The 16,073-nt window shown below is 46.9% G+C and overlaps 1 protein-coding gene across 3 annotated transcripts in view; it reads left to right on the top strand.

Annotated features, from left to right (window-relative positions):
* The window catches only part of WASF3 (WAS protein family member 3), a 76,494-nt gene extending 61,442 nt beyond the window's left edge, over positions 1-15,052 (top strand). For 2 of the 3 annotated variants that reach the window (XM_018056581.1, XM_018056582.1), the window contains exons 6-10: positions 566-683; positions 4,824-4,999; positions 9,030-9,293; positions 10,830-11,197; positions 12,001-15,052. In XM_018056581.1, the coding sequence (XP_017912070.1) occupies positions 566-683; positions 4,824-4,999; positions 9,030-9,293; positions 10,830-11,197; positions 12,001-12,158 (1,084 nt within the window). In that variant the 3' untranslated portion in view covers positions 12,159-15,052. Of the gene's footprint in view, positions 1-565; positions 684-4,823; positions 5,000-8,055; positions 8,223-9,029; positions 9,294-10,829; positions 11,198-12,000 lie in introns of all 3 variants that reach the window. The other variant, XM_018056583.1, reaches the window with a different exon arrangement.

A 16,073-nucleotide genomic window follows, 5' to 3' on the forward strand; every position in this document is an offset into this window, starting at 1 on the left:
GAGTGACTAACACTTTCACTTTCCATCTGGAAAGTATCTAGGTCATCACTTTCTATCCTAGTTACGTTTATGTGCCGTGAATATTCTGCTTCTTTCCTAATTGAATTATAGATGTTGGGCAAACCTGATTTTTAAAAAGACAGAGTACTTGCTAATTTTTATCCAAATAGCCTTGTCACTGCAGAATAGAAGTGAACATATATGTGCTAAGAAATCCATCCATCTCTCTATATAGCCCCCATTGGAGTAAGCAGAACATACCTTGAAACAATTGTGGTATTAAATATTGTTGTTTATGAGCCATATTGTGATTTGGGGTAGCATTTTTCTAAGTCTAAATATGCAAGAGTAGTTTTTACTTAATTATTCTAGAAAAAACTGCTGTTACTGCATGTTCACACATTTTTTTCAAATAAGGAAAATTGGGAGACTTCAGAGAGTATAGGATAGAACAGATTCCTCATGCAGATGTTATCTCGTGAGTTTAAATGAACATTAATAAATACTCCATATGAAAATATACAACCTTTTTTTCCCACCTGACTTGTAATACATTGATTTACAGAGATGATAAGAAGGATGGGCTGAAGTTCTATACTGATCCTTCCTATTTCTTCGACCTCTGGAAAGAAAAAATGCTACAGGACACGGAAGACAAAAGGAAAGAGAAAAGACGTCAAAAGGTAAAGAATTCAAGTAGGGGAAGTGTTCATATAAATGTGTAATTGAGATGCTTGCTTAGAAATTAGAGATTTAAAAATGAGTACATTTTTTAAACAGTTGAGATGTTGGGTTTTGTGCTGAAGTTTTTTAGAGGTTGCATTCTTCACGTGAAGATACCATTCAATCTAACACAGTAATACAGTACTACTGTCAGTAAATTCTATTGATTCATTCTCTAAAACTTGCTTTGCTTTCATAAAAGTAGTGGCAAAAATTTCAGTTTTGTTTGTCACTGCGTTTTATAACTTTTCTCTTGCACTTTCAAATTTCACAAAGCAGTCAACCTTCCATATCAGTTAGAATTATCTGCTTTTGGCATTTTTAACATTATTAATTATTGGCCTGCCACCTAACTGTAATTAAGACCTTGGTGAGAGAGGTTCGTATTGGATGGAAAAGCATGTGTGGTCAGCACACTGAGAGGATAGTGTTTCCTGAAAATGAGCTGCTTCCCTTTGGTGGGGTGGTCGTAGGCAGGAGAACTGAGGCACCTGCCTTGCAAACACTCTTAGAGGGACAAACCCACCCTCGGCTTCAGAACTTCTATTTTGAAAATTGTCCCTTTGGGGCCCAGAAATTAGACTTAAATGACTGAAAATCAGTTAATTCTCCAAAGGCGATTAGTTGCCAAGCCTTTTATATGTGAACGATGTTTTAAAAAATGACCACCTAGTGTGTGAGTTAAGAGCTTGTTAGCATTTTGGGGGCTGGCTCCCTGGAGGTTTGAGACAACTCATAGGTGTACTGGCGCAGTAGGAGTAACAGTTCAGGATGGAAGAGGACTTGAGATTTGAAAACAGGATTTGGAAAGGGAGCATGGCAATCGGTTGCAGACTGCAGGTGTGAGATGTTACCTCAAATCCTGGGAGGGAATTTCTCAGATTGTTATCTGTGTGCTCTTCTCGGAGCTTCCCAGGGGGCTCAGATGGTAAAGAATCCACCTGCAATGCAGGAGACCCAGGTTCGATCCCTGGGTCAGGAAGATCAGAAAACAGCATGGCAAGCTGCTCCAGTATTCTTGCCTGGAGAATCCTGTTGGGGCAGTTTAATGGGGAATCTTGGAAGGGTTGCTGGGTGTTCAAGTGGAGAAATATCCAAGCAGAGACACTGCTAAGGACTGAAGTGCAGAATGGGAAGATGCTGATCTCTCTAAAGAAGAACCAACAGAGATTTGAAGGCCTGTGGCTCTGAATCCCCAAACTTCCTCATGCACCAGGGCAGAACCCCAAGACTTTATAAGTCCTCTCCTTTAAAGCTTGCCTCATTTCAAATGGCCTCCCAGAATTCCCTCGAAGCAGCAGTGTTCGTTTTGGCAAAAATATTTAACTTTTCCGCCACTGTTCTTCAGGGGAAAGCAGTCCTAGTCGACTGTGTGTGATTACCCTCTGTACAGAATTATTTGTCTTTTCCTTGGTAGTTTTGTCTCATCCCGTGTGCCTCAAACACATAAAATTCTGATGAGAAATTCTGTTGAGAATTTCTCCTTCATTCATGTGTATAATGGTTCTGTTTTGAATGCCTTCTAAAGGCTGTGATGTAAAAGAAAGTACTATCACCCTCATGGAGACAAGAGTTGAGTGGGGGAAACAAACATTAAAAAAAAAGTCATGCCATCCTCTGGAACTCATGAAGAGGGAAATAAATTTGAAATTTTTAATACAAAATCTGCTTTCTATAGGAACAGAAAACGAGGCAAGGTAGCCTTCATTTCCCAGGATTCTAGAAACCCCAAGGAGTCACACTCTTATTTGGAATGGATAAGTCCATCTGAAGGAAGAATTAGTTTAGAAACTTTGGGTAGAAGACATCCGTTCTTTCTGAACATGAACTTTACTTCATTTGCTGGTGTAAAAACATTTTTTTAAGTCGTGCAGATAATGACGCTGGTGTCAGGCTGAAGTTGCAGAGCTGGAAAGTGAGGGATCAGGTGGCTTTGGGGGAGGTGGCAGCAGGAGGTGAGGTGACTGTGCGGGGAGGATGTGGAGAGTGGAGGAGGTCTGTCCCTGAGATACAGGATCGGATAGAAGAGGCTGGCTGAGCGGAGTGAGTGTGTGCATGGGGCTGGTGGGGTTTCAGGATGGAGGAGCATGCTAAATAGCAGCAGCTGAGATCATCCAGGGGTGAAAAGGAGCTGGGGACAGCCTTGGGGTCTTCATGTAGGCAGTGTAGCCAGGTGCAGATGTCTCTGGGTTAGTGTTATGTCATAGGCAGCTTGTGTGTGTGTGTGTGTGTGTGTGTGTGTCGTGCATTGATGGGTAGATTGGAGGCTGAGCCATTGTAAAGAGAGTGGCAGGTACCACCACACTTGTCCCTACCCATGTCAGCGTTCACCTCTTAAAAGTAAGGGTGATAGCTATTAATTAGTCGAAGACAGTGACTCTCAAGCAGGAGGTATGTTGGAATGCAGAGAAATCTCCCTCCTTTTCTTTCTCTTGATTGAAAAAGCATTCAGACAACACACGCCAGTTGTAAAATGCCCAACCCATCCTGAAGTAAACACACGTGTTTAGAAAATTTAGAGGTGAGTTTCTCCCTTTCCCAGGTATTACTGTTCTCTGGTCACAGCTGTGCATTCATAATACAGGTGTACACATTTCACAAAGTATTTTTTATCCCTGGAATTGACCTGCAGACACAGACACAGACATATCCATATCGTGATATAATAAAGATGTACTTTGGGACTTCCCTGGTGGCTCAGACGTCTGTCTACAATGCGAGAGACCTGGGTTCAATCCCTGGGTCGGGAAGATCCCCTGGAGAAGGAAATGGCAATCCACTCCAGTACTATTGCCTGGAAAATCCCATGGACCGAGGAGCCCGGTAGGCTATAGTCCATGGGGTCGCGAAGAGTGGGACACGACTGAGCGACTTCACTTCACTTCACTTTGTTCTTCTTAATAGTTGTATCATATTCCAAAGTTTGGATGCTTCATGAGCTATTTACCAATTAATGAATTAATGAGTATTTAGGTTGCGTCTAAACTGTCACTGATACAGCACTATAGGGGGTGCCTGTACTCAGGTACGTGTATTTCTTCAGGGTCATTTCCCAGCAGTGCAGTGTGGGCTTAAAATTTTGAAAGGTGCCACCCTCTTGCTCTTGACCCTCTCAGGACTGGACCAGTTTATGCCCCAACAGGACTCCTCCAATTGTGAAGATTATCGCTATTGTTATTAGGCATTATCTTCATTTATTTAAAATTTTAAAATGTAGTTTTTAATGGTTCCTTTCCGTTGACAGGAGCTCAGCTTGGGTGAGATCGCAAGCCCCATGAAGGCAGGCACCTGTCCTGTTTGGTTTGCCGTTCATACCTTCCGGGCTTGGCAGGTGCCCCGGCCACAGTGACCATCTTGTTACCTGGATTTGTTCATTGCAGAGCCACGTGTGGAGGGGTTGTGAGGGGGGCGTAGGACTTAAAGGCTCATAGATCAGTTTCCCGAAGATCATCAGTTTCACGAGGGGAGCAGGAAGGACATACAAACACTCATGGAAGCAGTGTCCTCACCTTTAAAAAAGCACTTTCCTAGGACCCAAGTTATTTATTGAAGACATTTTTACTGGCAAAGTAGATCTGGAGCAGGAGTGAGAGGGAAGGTCAGTTCTTACCTTGTGTTTAGTTTGTGTTAAGCTAGTTGCAGGGTTCGCTCAAATATTCTGAAATAATCCTTTTGAAACTGAACACTTAAAATTATTTTGTGACAGATAATTATACATTAACAAGTCAGAGCAGTAAAAGGGTGGGAAACGATGTCTGTATGGAGCAGGTATTTCGTGTGTATAAAATAGATGTAGAAGTATCGTACACTGAAACGAAGCTACATCTTAGTGAGGTGAGAATTCTTGACCAAAAATGATGGTAAGCAACCCTTGAAACTGCAGCACAGTAACTTATCTGTGTTGGTGTTCAGTCAGTAAATGTCTGTTCTCTTGGTGGGGTCTGAGTTGGGCAAGGGTGTTAGGAGGCTCTCGAGCCGGGAGTGATGGAAAGGGGCCCCCCTGTCTGCGCCTCAGGCTCACCGCTGCCATGGCAACCGCACTAACCTGCTCTTTTCCTTCCCTCTGTCTCGGCACGCTTGCCTTCCTCCTTGGACGTCAGGAGCAAAAGCGTATAGATGGCACAACCCGGGAGGTGAAAAAGGTTAGAAAAGCCAGAAACAGGCGCCAGGAGTGGAATATGATGGCGTATGACAAAGAGCTTAGACCCGACACCAGGTTATCACAGAGTGCACACCACGGAGCGTCTTCTGAAGGATCCTTGTCCCCAGACACTAGGTGTGTGTGCGTGTCTGTGTGTGTGTGCGCGCGCGTGCATGCATGCATTGTAAGGGTGAGTGGGGCTTGGCTTCCCTGTAAGTGGAAACGTAGCGCAGCTTTGTGTTTACATCGTCCAGTGTGTTTCCAAACTTTCCTTAAAGATGAGTGTTGTATATGTTTTGAGTTTGAAATACTACTTTAGTTTTGTTTGATGTTGGGTTACTTTGCATCATTTTCCATCTGTGACTTCACTTAATCTTCCTATTAATCTAGATGTACTGTTTTAACCTCGATTCTGAATTTGGGCTTAGTACCTGCCCGTGACTGGCATTTTCATTTTGATAATCATTTCATTCTTTCTCTGCCTCTTTTGCTTAGAATTTTGCTTTTCCCTTGCCACTTGGTATCTGAAACGATTGGTAGTGATTGATGTGATCAAGGAATAACTGCATGGTTCTTTTTGATAACCTTTCCAAAAGGGATGAACAAAGTTCCCCCCACCCTTCAGTTCGCTAATCTTACGTATTCTAATTGCAGGAGGAGAATTCTCTTAGGAATTTATTTTTAAAAATTGTTAGCAATTCAGTAAAATTATTTTCTTGCAGATGTGAAAGACATGGTCACTAAGCAGCATTTATCCCGAAAGGGCTTCACTGGACAGGAAGAACTGACCAGTAATTGTAATTTACAGTTAATTTCGTATTTCTGCTTCTGTAAAGGTGGGCTCTTCCATCGGCATTTGAAAACGTGGATAGAGGATTCTTACATCAGCAGTCACCTGGACCTTGCAATAAATCTGTGTTTTAAGAAATGTGTATTAATCTCCATGTTTAGCTCAGACTAATGTACAGAAGATGCCTAGTGCTTGGTGGGTACAGTTCCCATAGATACACTTCCCCACAAGGGCTGCCGGTCACTGACTGACGCAGGGTCTAGACTCTTCTGTACAAGCGGTTATCAGGTGACGATCTGACAATTCCTGGGGCTTTAACTGAGCTGTAGCCTCAAGTTTTAGTCTTTGTGTCAGTTTATCTCTGTAGAAAGTAAGGCTGAAGATATACTTCTGCTTATAGTTCTTTGGGTGAAAAGCACGTGAACTCAGCAGCTCCCAGGATGTCATATCTGCTGCTCTGTTTTCTCCAGCGAAGCTGTGACTGTTTATTCGTGCAAAACATATACTTTGTCATATTCCATGCCTAAGTCTTTCCGTAGGTACAGATGGAAAAATGAATTTTTAAAAATCTCTCTGAATTAATCGATATTCATTCTGGAATCTGAGATTAGACTGTGCTATGTTGGGTATAAAATTGATGGATTATAGCCCTTAAATTATTTTGAATACTTTTATTTTATGAAAGTATAACAGTTTTCTTATTATAAAATAAAATTAAATTTTTATATTTGGAAAAAATTATTCATAATTCTATTACCAGAGAAACCACTGTTTTTGTATTTTAGTGTGTTTCTTTTTTTGGTCTTTTTTCTGTACATGTGTATATTCAGACTTAATGAAATTGAAATCTGCCCCGTGTTATTTACCTTTTGATTTTATGTCTCGTATTTATGGGCTTCTCTGGCGGCTCAGAGAATAAAGAATCGCCTGCAGTGTGGGAGACCTGAGCCAATCCCTGGGTTGGGAAGAGCCCCTGGGGACGGGAATGGCTACCCACTCCAGTATTCTTGCCTGGAGAATCCCGTGGACAGAGGAGCCTGGTGGGCTACAGTCCATGGGATTGCAAACGGTCAAACACAACTGAGTGACTTTCACACATTCCTGTTTTAAGTGTTATTTAGAAACATGATTTTTAATGGATGTACTCAGGGTAACTGAGGGAAATTTGAGCATTAAGTTTGATGGTATGTATGTAATTTGTTCTTGTAAGTAATACATTTTCAGCTCATCACACAAACTAATGATAAGTTGTCACTCTCTCTGTAGATCATCAGGAATGGTTTGATTCTAAGCATATGTTTAGGATGAGCCTTGATGAAATGCTTGTCCCTGACTCCCCACATCGATCAGGAAGCAGGGTGCACCCCGGCCCCTGTGCTGTCCCCTTCCTCACCCTGTTCTGGGTGTTGCAGCTGCCTGACCCTTCATCGTAGCCACTCAACCCTGCCCTCCCGCAGAACCCCGAGGGCTTCATTTGCTTCTTCCACTGAGTCTCCACTGCTGACACTTCCTCCTGTCCCATCTTTTCTTCACTCTTCCACACTCTCTTTCCCCTAACAGATAACTCCTGGTGCCCCTGCAGCTTCAGGACCACCCGCCCAGGCCCGCATGGGTGCCATCTCTCCTGGGGCTGATTCTGCCTTCCTGTTGGGGGGTCCTTTTCACTGAGCCATCACGCTCCTCCTCATCTCTTGCCCAGCCCGCCGGCATCCCCTGAACGGGGGCAGTGACACCTCGAGGGACGAGTCGGCCCCCTCTCCGCTCCGCCCCACCGCCATCACAGAGCCCTGCTCCCGGGCTCCTGCTGGAATCCCCGACATTGGGCATGCCTTGCTGCTTCTGTCCTCCGTCGCCTCCATTCGGCCCTGTATCGCCCCGAACCTCACAGAACAGAGCTCTGAATGGGGCCAGGACATCTCCAGCCCTGGCTTCTTGCCCCATCAGAAGCACTCCGTAGCCTGTAGATGAGTTTGTTTCCATTAGACAGTTGTACCCTAGCTATGACAGTTATCCACACAGGGCCACACCCCCATCATCAGGGAATGCAGTTTCAGGTATTTACATTTTTTAAATACGCTAAAACTAAAAACAGGTCAGATTCTTCCCCCACTGACAGTATTTTTTAACTCCTTTGCCAACAGTTGGGCAAATTGCCAACAGTTGGCATTGTTCAAAAGACAGTCGTACGCACACTGTAATGTACAGTTCATACTGCAGTTAGGGAAAAAGGAAGTGAGTTACAAACTATGTTTATACTGCAATTAGAGAAGGAAAAAGAAAAAAAAAAAAAAAAAAAACAGTAGTCTTTTGCCATTTAGAGAACTTTTCTACGCAGTGATATCCCAGGGAAGCTGCTGTCTGAATTCCAGAGACCCGACGTGTGTTTGCCTCTTCCCTTCAGAGAGAGAGACACAAGCTGAATCCCAACAGAAGCCAGCAGATAAGTGTGAGAAAAGTCAGGACCAGAAGAGAAGAGTGGGAGAGAAGGAAGATGGGCATTGAGTTCATGAGTGACGCGAGGAAGCTGCAGCAGGCGGGGGGCGCGGCAGAGCACCGGACGCCCGCCGGGTTTGTGGTTCCGCTTGCTCCGGGTCCCAGCCCCCACGGCCCCCTGCTTCGGCGTCACGAGAGGATGCTCTGCCCTGTACTGACCACACGTCCCATAACCCGGGCGACTAACGCCCTGTGGCGCTGCCCAGCCCTCCCCGCCCCCAGCGGTATCCCCAGGGTCCCAGCATTCTTCTGAACTCTGCCAACTAACACGGAGATGCGTGCATCCTTTCAGAGTCTCTCTCTCCCGCGAGCCTTGGAGGCAGCAAGAGGGCTTCTGCCTGCGGCACTGTGTTCCTTCTCTCTCTCGGCCATAAATACATCTCTCCTGTTCAAGAAAACTACCACTCACCTCATTCTTGACTTCTTTCTCTGTTCTTACCATTCATTTTTTTCTTTTCCGATTCATCTGCCATTTGTTAAGGTCTAGTTATACGCTGTCAGTTTAATCACCACTGAAATCTTCCACCTTGGATGCCGTTTTCAAGTTCAACGCCCTGTCTTGGAGGCTCCTGTCTTACAAACGTGTCCGCTGCGATGCTGTGAAGGGGGCTGTGCTGTCTGTCGCTTGTCCGTCTGTCTGACCACGCACTTCACAGCTGTGGCTCTGAAACCACATAACCCTGGAGCTTTGCCGCTAAAGTCATGATTGCATTGTGCTTGGAAGCTCTTGTGGGCCTCAACCTTGTCGATAGTACAGGGAATAAGCGTGTGATTTCTGTGCCTTGGCCGTGTTCTGGTTTAAATGTTCGCTGATGCCTGGTGGCGGTGGGGAGGTCTTCTTAACTGATGCCACTTTCTCCCACCCCTGGCTCTGGCCTGCAGGTCCCACGCATCGGATGTCACGGATTACTCGTACCCGGCCACCCCCAACCACTCTCTACACCCGCAGCCTGGGACCCCTTCCTACGGAGCAGGTGACGCGCCGCCCCACGGGCCGGCAGCCCAGGCCCCCGAGCACGAGTTCCGGCCCCCGTCAGCCTCGGCCCGGCACCTGGCCCTGAACAGGCCCCAGCAGCCCCCGCCGCCCCCACCGCAGGCCGCAGAGGGCCCCCAGGCCCCCGCACCCATGGCCCCAGCCGACTACGGGTAAATACCCCATCCTGGGCTCACTCTGGGGCTCGCCATTGCATGGGGGTCTTGCGGGTGGGTGATGAGGAATTGTCACTGAATAACCTGGAGAAGGAAGTGGCAACCCTCTCCAGTATTCTTGCCTGGGGAAGTCTATAGACAGAGAAGCCTGGTGGGCTACAGTCCATGGGGTCACAAAGAGTCGGACATGACTGAGGGACTAAGCCAAACTGAGCCAAACTCTGGAGGCTAGGATGCAGCCAGGAATGAGCGGGTGCAGATACCGTCCGTTATGAGAAACTCTTGTGTTAGGAAAGGCAGGGTCATGCCGCTCCGCTTTTATTACACATAAGCCTCAGGTTTGTGTCTCTGTCCGTGAACACACATTACCTTTCTGTTTGAATGACTGAGCCAGGGCCTTGGCAAAGGATGACGTGCCAGTTTTGTGAGCGGGTCCCAAACGCTCCAGAGAATCCGAATCTCAAAGGAAACAACGATAATATGCAACACAGGACTTCTTAGACTTGGATGCATGTAACCTTGGCTGCTGCTGCTGCTAAGTCACTTCAGTCGTGTCCGACTCTGTGCGACCCCATAGATGGCAGCCCACCAGGCTCAACCTTGGCCTCTGGGCACCCAAATATCATTTTGCCACCAAGTCCTGTTGTTTTGTGTCATTTGGGAAAAGTTCAAACATCTCCTAAAAAAGATCCTCATGTTAGGGGCTTAGTAAGTTAAGCACCACCTATATTTTGGTAAGCGGTCTTTTTGGCTTAAGCTCAGTCTTTCAAGAGTTTAGTCCCTCCCAGTCAGCGCCCAGGCAAGTTGAACACGTGTTTCCACGGACAGGGTTTTCTCCACCGTGGAGCAGCGAGGGTGGCGCTCTAAACGAACATCCCTCAGCCTCCAGAGGTTTTCTCTCCGACCACAGGGTCTTAGACTGTCCCTGCAATTTGGTTCTCTGTAACTCAGGGTTCCCACAGAGTGTTCCGAGGCTCTGAGTGTCAGGCAGAGAGAGTTTGTGGTCCAGTTGGTTTGGAAAACCCTTGGCTAAATAGAACCCTGCAGATTTCTTGGCTGGAGGGGTTTTCGAAGCTTTGGATGTTCTGATGGGCTCTGTGGGCTTTGGGGAATTTCCATGGGGACGGGATGCAAAATACAGAATTTGCCAATCTGATTGGCCCCAGAACCCTTCTAAGACAGATTTCCAAGCACCTTTTCTGAAATGCCCCGTGTAACGATGCCTTGTCCTGCCTTCTTTGCGCTGCAGTCAGCTGTCCAGCGCTCCGCAGACGTCACCTTTTCCAGTGGTTATCATTTGGTGCACGTCAGCAGACCATCTTGAATCCCATCACAGTGACTTGTGATGACCTGTGGTCCAAAGCATGTTTGTTTGCGTCCTGCAGTGTTTCACATGGCAGCGTGGGCGTTGTCTGGGGCAGGGGTGGGGTGGGGGAGTGGAGAGGGGTGGTCTGTCCCTGAAGTGGGGGAGACCCTCTGAGGATGGGACCACCCGTTGGTCTGTAGTGATTCTTTGCTTCCTGTTTCCACCAGGATGCTGCCGGCTCAGATCACGGAGTATTACAGCCCCTCAGGACCCCCGCCGCCCCCGCCCCCACCTGTGATCCCCTCCGCACAAACTGCTTTCGTTTGCCCCCTCCAGATGCCCCTGCAGCCCCCCTTCCCGGCCTCCGCCGGCTCTGCCTATGCTGGCCCTCCCCACCCTCCCTCCAGTGGGCTTGTGGTCACGGCCCCGCCGCCCCCGGGCCCCCCACCACCCCCGCCTGGCCCTCCAGGTGCCGGCTCGTCGCTCTCCTCCTCCCCAATGCACGCCCCCCCGGGGGCCGAGGCCAAGAGGCAGGAGGCGGTGCAGCCGCCGGTCAGCGACGCCCGCAGCGACCTGCTCGCCGCCATCCGGATGGGTGAGTGCCCGTCCCAGGACAGTGGCCCACCAGCAATGGCCTCCTTGGCTTCCAGCAGCTCCAACCTCCACCAGATGGCCTTTAGGAGAGGGTGACAGGAGCCTCGTTTGGTTTTCTTTTCTTTTTTTTTTTTAACAGCAGATGTGTTTTTTCAGCACCAAGTAAACAGGGTGATAAAGCACTGAGAATTCAGGAAAGCTTTACTTGACTAGGAATAGATTATAAAAACGGTCATCAATTAATTGGATCTTCTTTTGTTCACTGCATCTTACTCTAAGGTCAAAAGTATAAATTAAAGAAAATGAGCTCCTGTCAGTGATCTAGTTTTTCAGACCAATTTTTCATATCTAGGATACGTCTTAGACTTTTCGTATTTTTAGTTTGATGTGCCAGTGAGCTGCAGGCCGACCAGGAGTATGATCTTCACGATGGAAACACTCATGTTGGCACAACTGTCCCAGTACAGGGGGCCACCGGAAACCTTGAAACAGCCTCTGGTGGCCGGTGGCTACCTGGTTGGGCTGTGCTGCTCTAGAATGTTCTTTCTCGGTGCTCATGTGCACTGGAATCGTAACTATCTTACATTTCAACACATCACTAAAGGAATGTCACGACTTCTGTACATTTTATTTTTTTTTCTTGGTCCTGTAACTTCTATTTCCCAAGCATTTCCTGTCCAGTTTCTAAAACGTTTTATGCCAGCATCAGTAGGCCAAAAAAAGTCTAATAGGCTTGTTGGTCCGTCTCTCTTTAATCGGAGCGAGCAGAGGGATTGCATTCTGAGCCGCGTCTCATGTCTCTAGGGATTCAGCTGAAGAAGGTGCAGGAACAGCGGGAGCAGGAGGCCAAGCGCGAGCCGGTGGGCAACGACGTGGCCACCATCCTGTCCCGGCGCATCGCCGTCGAGTACAGCGACTCGGACGACGACTCGGAGTTCGATGAGAACGACTGGTCCGACTGAGACGGGCGCCCAACGGGCGGGGCCGGGCCGGGGGGTGGGGCGCGTCGACGATGTCAGTGGTCCCAGCACCCAGATAGTGGTATTATAATCCCGTAGCTTAGCCACTTTTGTATCAATAATGTGAGATTGCTTTTGCACATCCAAAACTTCTGGGTTTTTTCAGTATTTACTGTGTAATACTTAAGTGCCACTAAACATAGCAAACCGCGCTGCACACGAGGAAATAACGCTGTAACTATCGCATCGTCCTGAAAACAGCCTCTTGCTTCTTTCTCTCGGCCACTAAGCGCGTTTAGTGCCGTTTGGGTTCACGCTCCTTGATCATGAAAATCCTGCAGACTTGCTGTGTGTTTGTGAAGCTGCCTGTTGTCAGGTCTCTGCGAGATTCACGACTGTGCGACAGACCAGTGTCTTCCAATCAGTAACTTTTTTTTTTTTTTTTAATGTGTTTCAGAAGAAGTTGGTTCTCAAGAGAAAGATTTGACAAGTAGGAGACTCAGCTGTCTGAGCTAGCACTGTCATGGCCCAGCGGCCTCTGTCTATCTGGAGGCTCTGTTGAAGAACCTCATTTTCTCTGCTGACCTTGTGAAACGTGAACTTGGCCCTTCTCAGGCAGGATCCCTCACGGGCGTTCATGGAATCAGTGCTTGCTGGTGGTTTTTGTAGGAGGTTTCAGCAGCACAGTAGGAAGGAAAGTAGAGAATGGCCCTTTTTCCTTTGGGGTCGTCGGGGACGGGGGTTGCACTCAGCACCCTCGGCGGCCCCTGGAGCTGGGGAACCAGCCCACATGGACCTGGGAACAGAGCCCGTACAACCTATCTCCCAGAACCACATCCCAGGTGGGCCCACGTGGAGGCCTTGGAGCCACAGAGAAGGCTCCTGGTGGCACCTGGCCCCACCTGATCTTGAGTTCTGAGAGCTTCATTTAGGTGAGAGGCTGTCACATCTTTTTTGCCTTCCCTGGTGCTGTGGCCAGTTAGGGACCCAGCCCTCGAAGCACACGTGTTCCTCTCCCACCCGGGCGTCGGCACACCACCCTTGACCAGGTACCCTGGGGGAGGGTCGACCCTTCCTTGTCCCTTCCCACGTGATGACAGGTGAGCCCGAGCGGGTCTTCCTGTTCAAGACAAACTGCTAGGAAATTCGTGAATGAGAACTTAGATTCTGTAATGCTGGGTGAAGGTGAACTGTTTGTTTGAAAGAAAAAAACACCCCAGGCTTTGATCTCAGGTGTAACTTCACAGATGTACAAAGACACTTTACCCCCAAGCAGTTCTGACTTCTCTGCCATGTAAAACTCGGGTCCTAGTGATGCTCAGTTGTGACCAAGGAACCTGTGGCTAAAACAATGTTTGGGTGGACGGTAGGATGTCAGCAGGACCCTGACTGCCGCGGGTGGGGGTGTGGTTACTGAGTTCTCCCCAGGAAGCTGTGCTCCACCATCACATCTCTGTCCCTGAGGGACACCTACGGGCTGTGGAAGGTCCCGGTCATCCTGTGAGGGCTGCCTGACGGGCCTTGAGTCACCTAGGCTAGAACTCGAGACGAGCCTCAGGTCTGTGTGACCCTTGTTTCCAAGCGCCCAGGCCAGGTTGTCTGAGTCTTTTCAGCCAGAACCAGCTGTTCAGGCACATGCTTGCTGGCGCTCCTCACCATGCTGTGTTGCCTCTGAGTACTTCCAATGAACTCCTCAGTTCCTCTCTTTTAAATTCTCTCTTTTTCTCCAGTGCAGAGGCCAGCTGTGTTGGCATTTTTCTTGGGACTTTTACCAATTGTGGTCATATTTTGTCTTTCTTTACAGTATTTTGTCTTTAGTGTTACTTTTGGATATGGAAGTACCTGTGTCCTTCTAGAACCTATGTTTGGTAAATTCTATTTTTTTTTTTTTTGTAATGTCCCTTCTGTCCTCAGGATGGAGAGAATGCATAAAGCTACTATCCGTGTCAGGATTTCTTCTATTTATATCTTATCACAGTAAAATTAGTGGCACTTTATACATATTCATGAGCCTGTTAAGTATTGGTTGTCTTCCTGTAGTTTAATCAACAAGTTATTTTCAACTTGATGTTCTGACCAGTGAAAACGCTTTTGCCCTGATGTGTTATGTAGCCTCTAAGAGAACGGAAAAGGACTAAAATCCATTTTAGATTATTTTTTGCAGTATTTTTCTCAGCACTGATTTATTCTAAAAATGAAATCCAGACTTTTTCTAATACGATAGCACATGAAAAGGAAAAAGTGACTATTTTGAACTGTCCATTTTCATTTTCAAGAAATATTTACGAGATAAATGGAGAAAACCATTTAAACACATACTTCCTATCTATGGATTTTACATTTTAAAGTAAGCTCTATGTTATAAGGTTATTTTTTTGTTTAGTCTAATTTCTTACAAGCTTTTTCTCATGTCATGGATCAGGCAGAGGGATGAGAAGAAGACTCAGAACCACCCATTAACTGCACGCGTATGACGTAGTCAATTTTCTGTTGTTTAGCCCTAAAACCATAAGATTTGATCACTTCTGTTTTTCTTCAGTAAAAGTATACTGTTGGAGAATTAGCATTTTCAATTCAGTAAATTTTTAGAATGTCGAAATCTTTTCTGAGCACCATGTGGCTAGATTGTGAAAGTTTTGTAATAATTTGCAGCTGAAATTCATGATACATTTTCATCCATTGAAGACTCATGGGAATGTATCAGCCAGAGTAGCAAGTAATTTTTGTTTTCTAAACCAGAGTCTGTCACCTTGCAGTATTACCAATGCTGTTGTACACTGAATTTAAAGTGGTATTAAAAAAAAAAACTCCTGGTAAACAATTTTTATCTGTTTGTATATCTTACTATAGATTATGTACAAGTAACATCTAAATAAAATTACACTTTTAACCCTAAACAGTTTTGCTTATTATGGCAGTCTTGTATGGTCAACCTTTTGGGGTGGGGGTAGAAATTGGGGCTTGGTGGGGTTTTTAATTAGCCTTTCCATTATTCCCTGGTGGGTCAGATGGTAAAGTGTCTGACTGTGATGCAGGAGACCTAGGTTTGATCCCTGGGTTGGGAAGATCCCCTGGAGAAGGAAATAGCAACCCACTCCAGTACTCTTGTCTGGAAAATTCCATGGATGGAGGAGCCTGGTACAGTCCATGGGGTCGCAAAGAGCTGGACACGACTGAGCGACTTCACTTTCACTTTCCATTATTAGATAATAAAAGATACTGCTCGGATGCCATTTAAATTTCTACACAGTTTTTGTGTAGACAAGAATTGAGGTTGGTTCTGCGAGTGACTTGGGAAAGAACTGGTATAGTTTGAAAATGCCATTCCCGGAGCAGGAAGCAACCTGTCCAGGAGACTTTGGCATCTTAACCACATCTAGTCTCAGTCATAGTGACTGATATTCTGGAGCATTGGGAGCTTCTAAGATGCTTCCATCTTACTCCTTAAAATGACCCTTTGAAAGGGGGCGTTCTGCCTGTTTCCTGTGTGAGAACAGAGTGAAGCTAAGCTGCTGGCTGGGGAAGGTTTCTGATGGACCTGCACTGCACGTGGGGGCAGCGCTGCAGGGGATTGTGGCATTTGAGGTCGGTGGGCAAGAGCAGCCACCTTAGGGGGAGCAGGCTGGCATCCGGCTCCTGTGGCCGCTGCTCTGAGCTGGCTCTCCACACTCTGTTCTGCGAGGACTCTGGTCATCTGTGTGTCTGAGCCCCAGCACGGCCCCGAGTCTTCCACAACAAGCAGCTCCTTGTGGACTGATTGGATAGATGGTGGACTTCGGAGTTACTTTCTTACCAAAAGTTAGCTGTGTGCAATTTTTAAAATACGAAGCATTTTGCCAGGTACTCTGTATTTCCTCTTTATTAGCACTTGTCCCTAGATGCCTGGCTTCCACTCTATTTACGTTGCGTCCTCCAGCA

Source organism: Capra hircus, chromosome 12, assembly GCF_001704415.2.
Source record: "Capra hircus breed San Clemente chromosome 12, ASM170441v1, whole genome shotgun sequence".
Lineage (NCBI taxonomy): Eukaryota > Metazoa > Chordata > Mammalia > Artiodactyla > Bovidae > Capra > Capra hircus.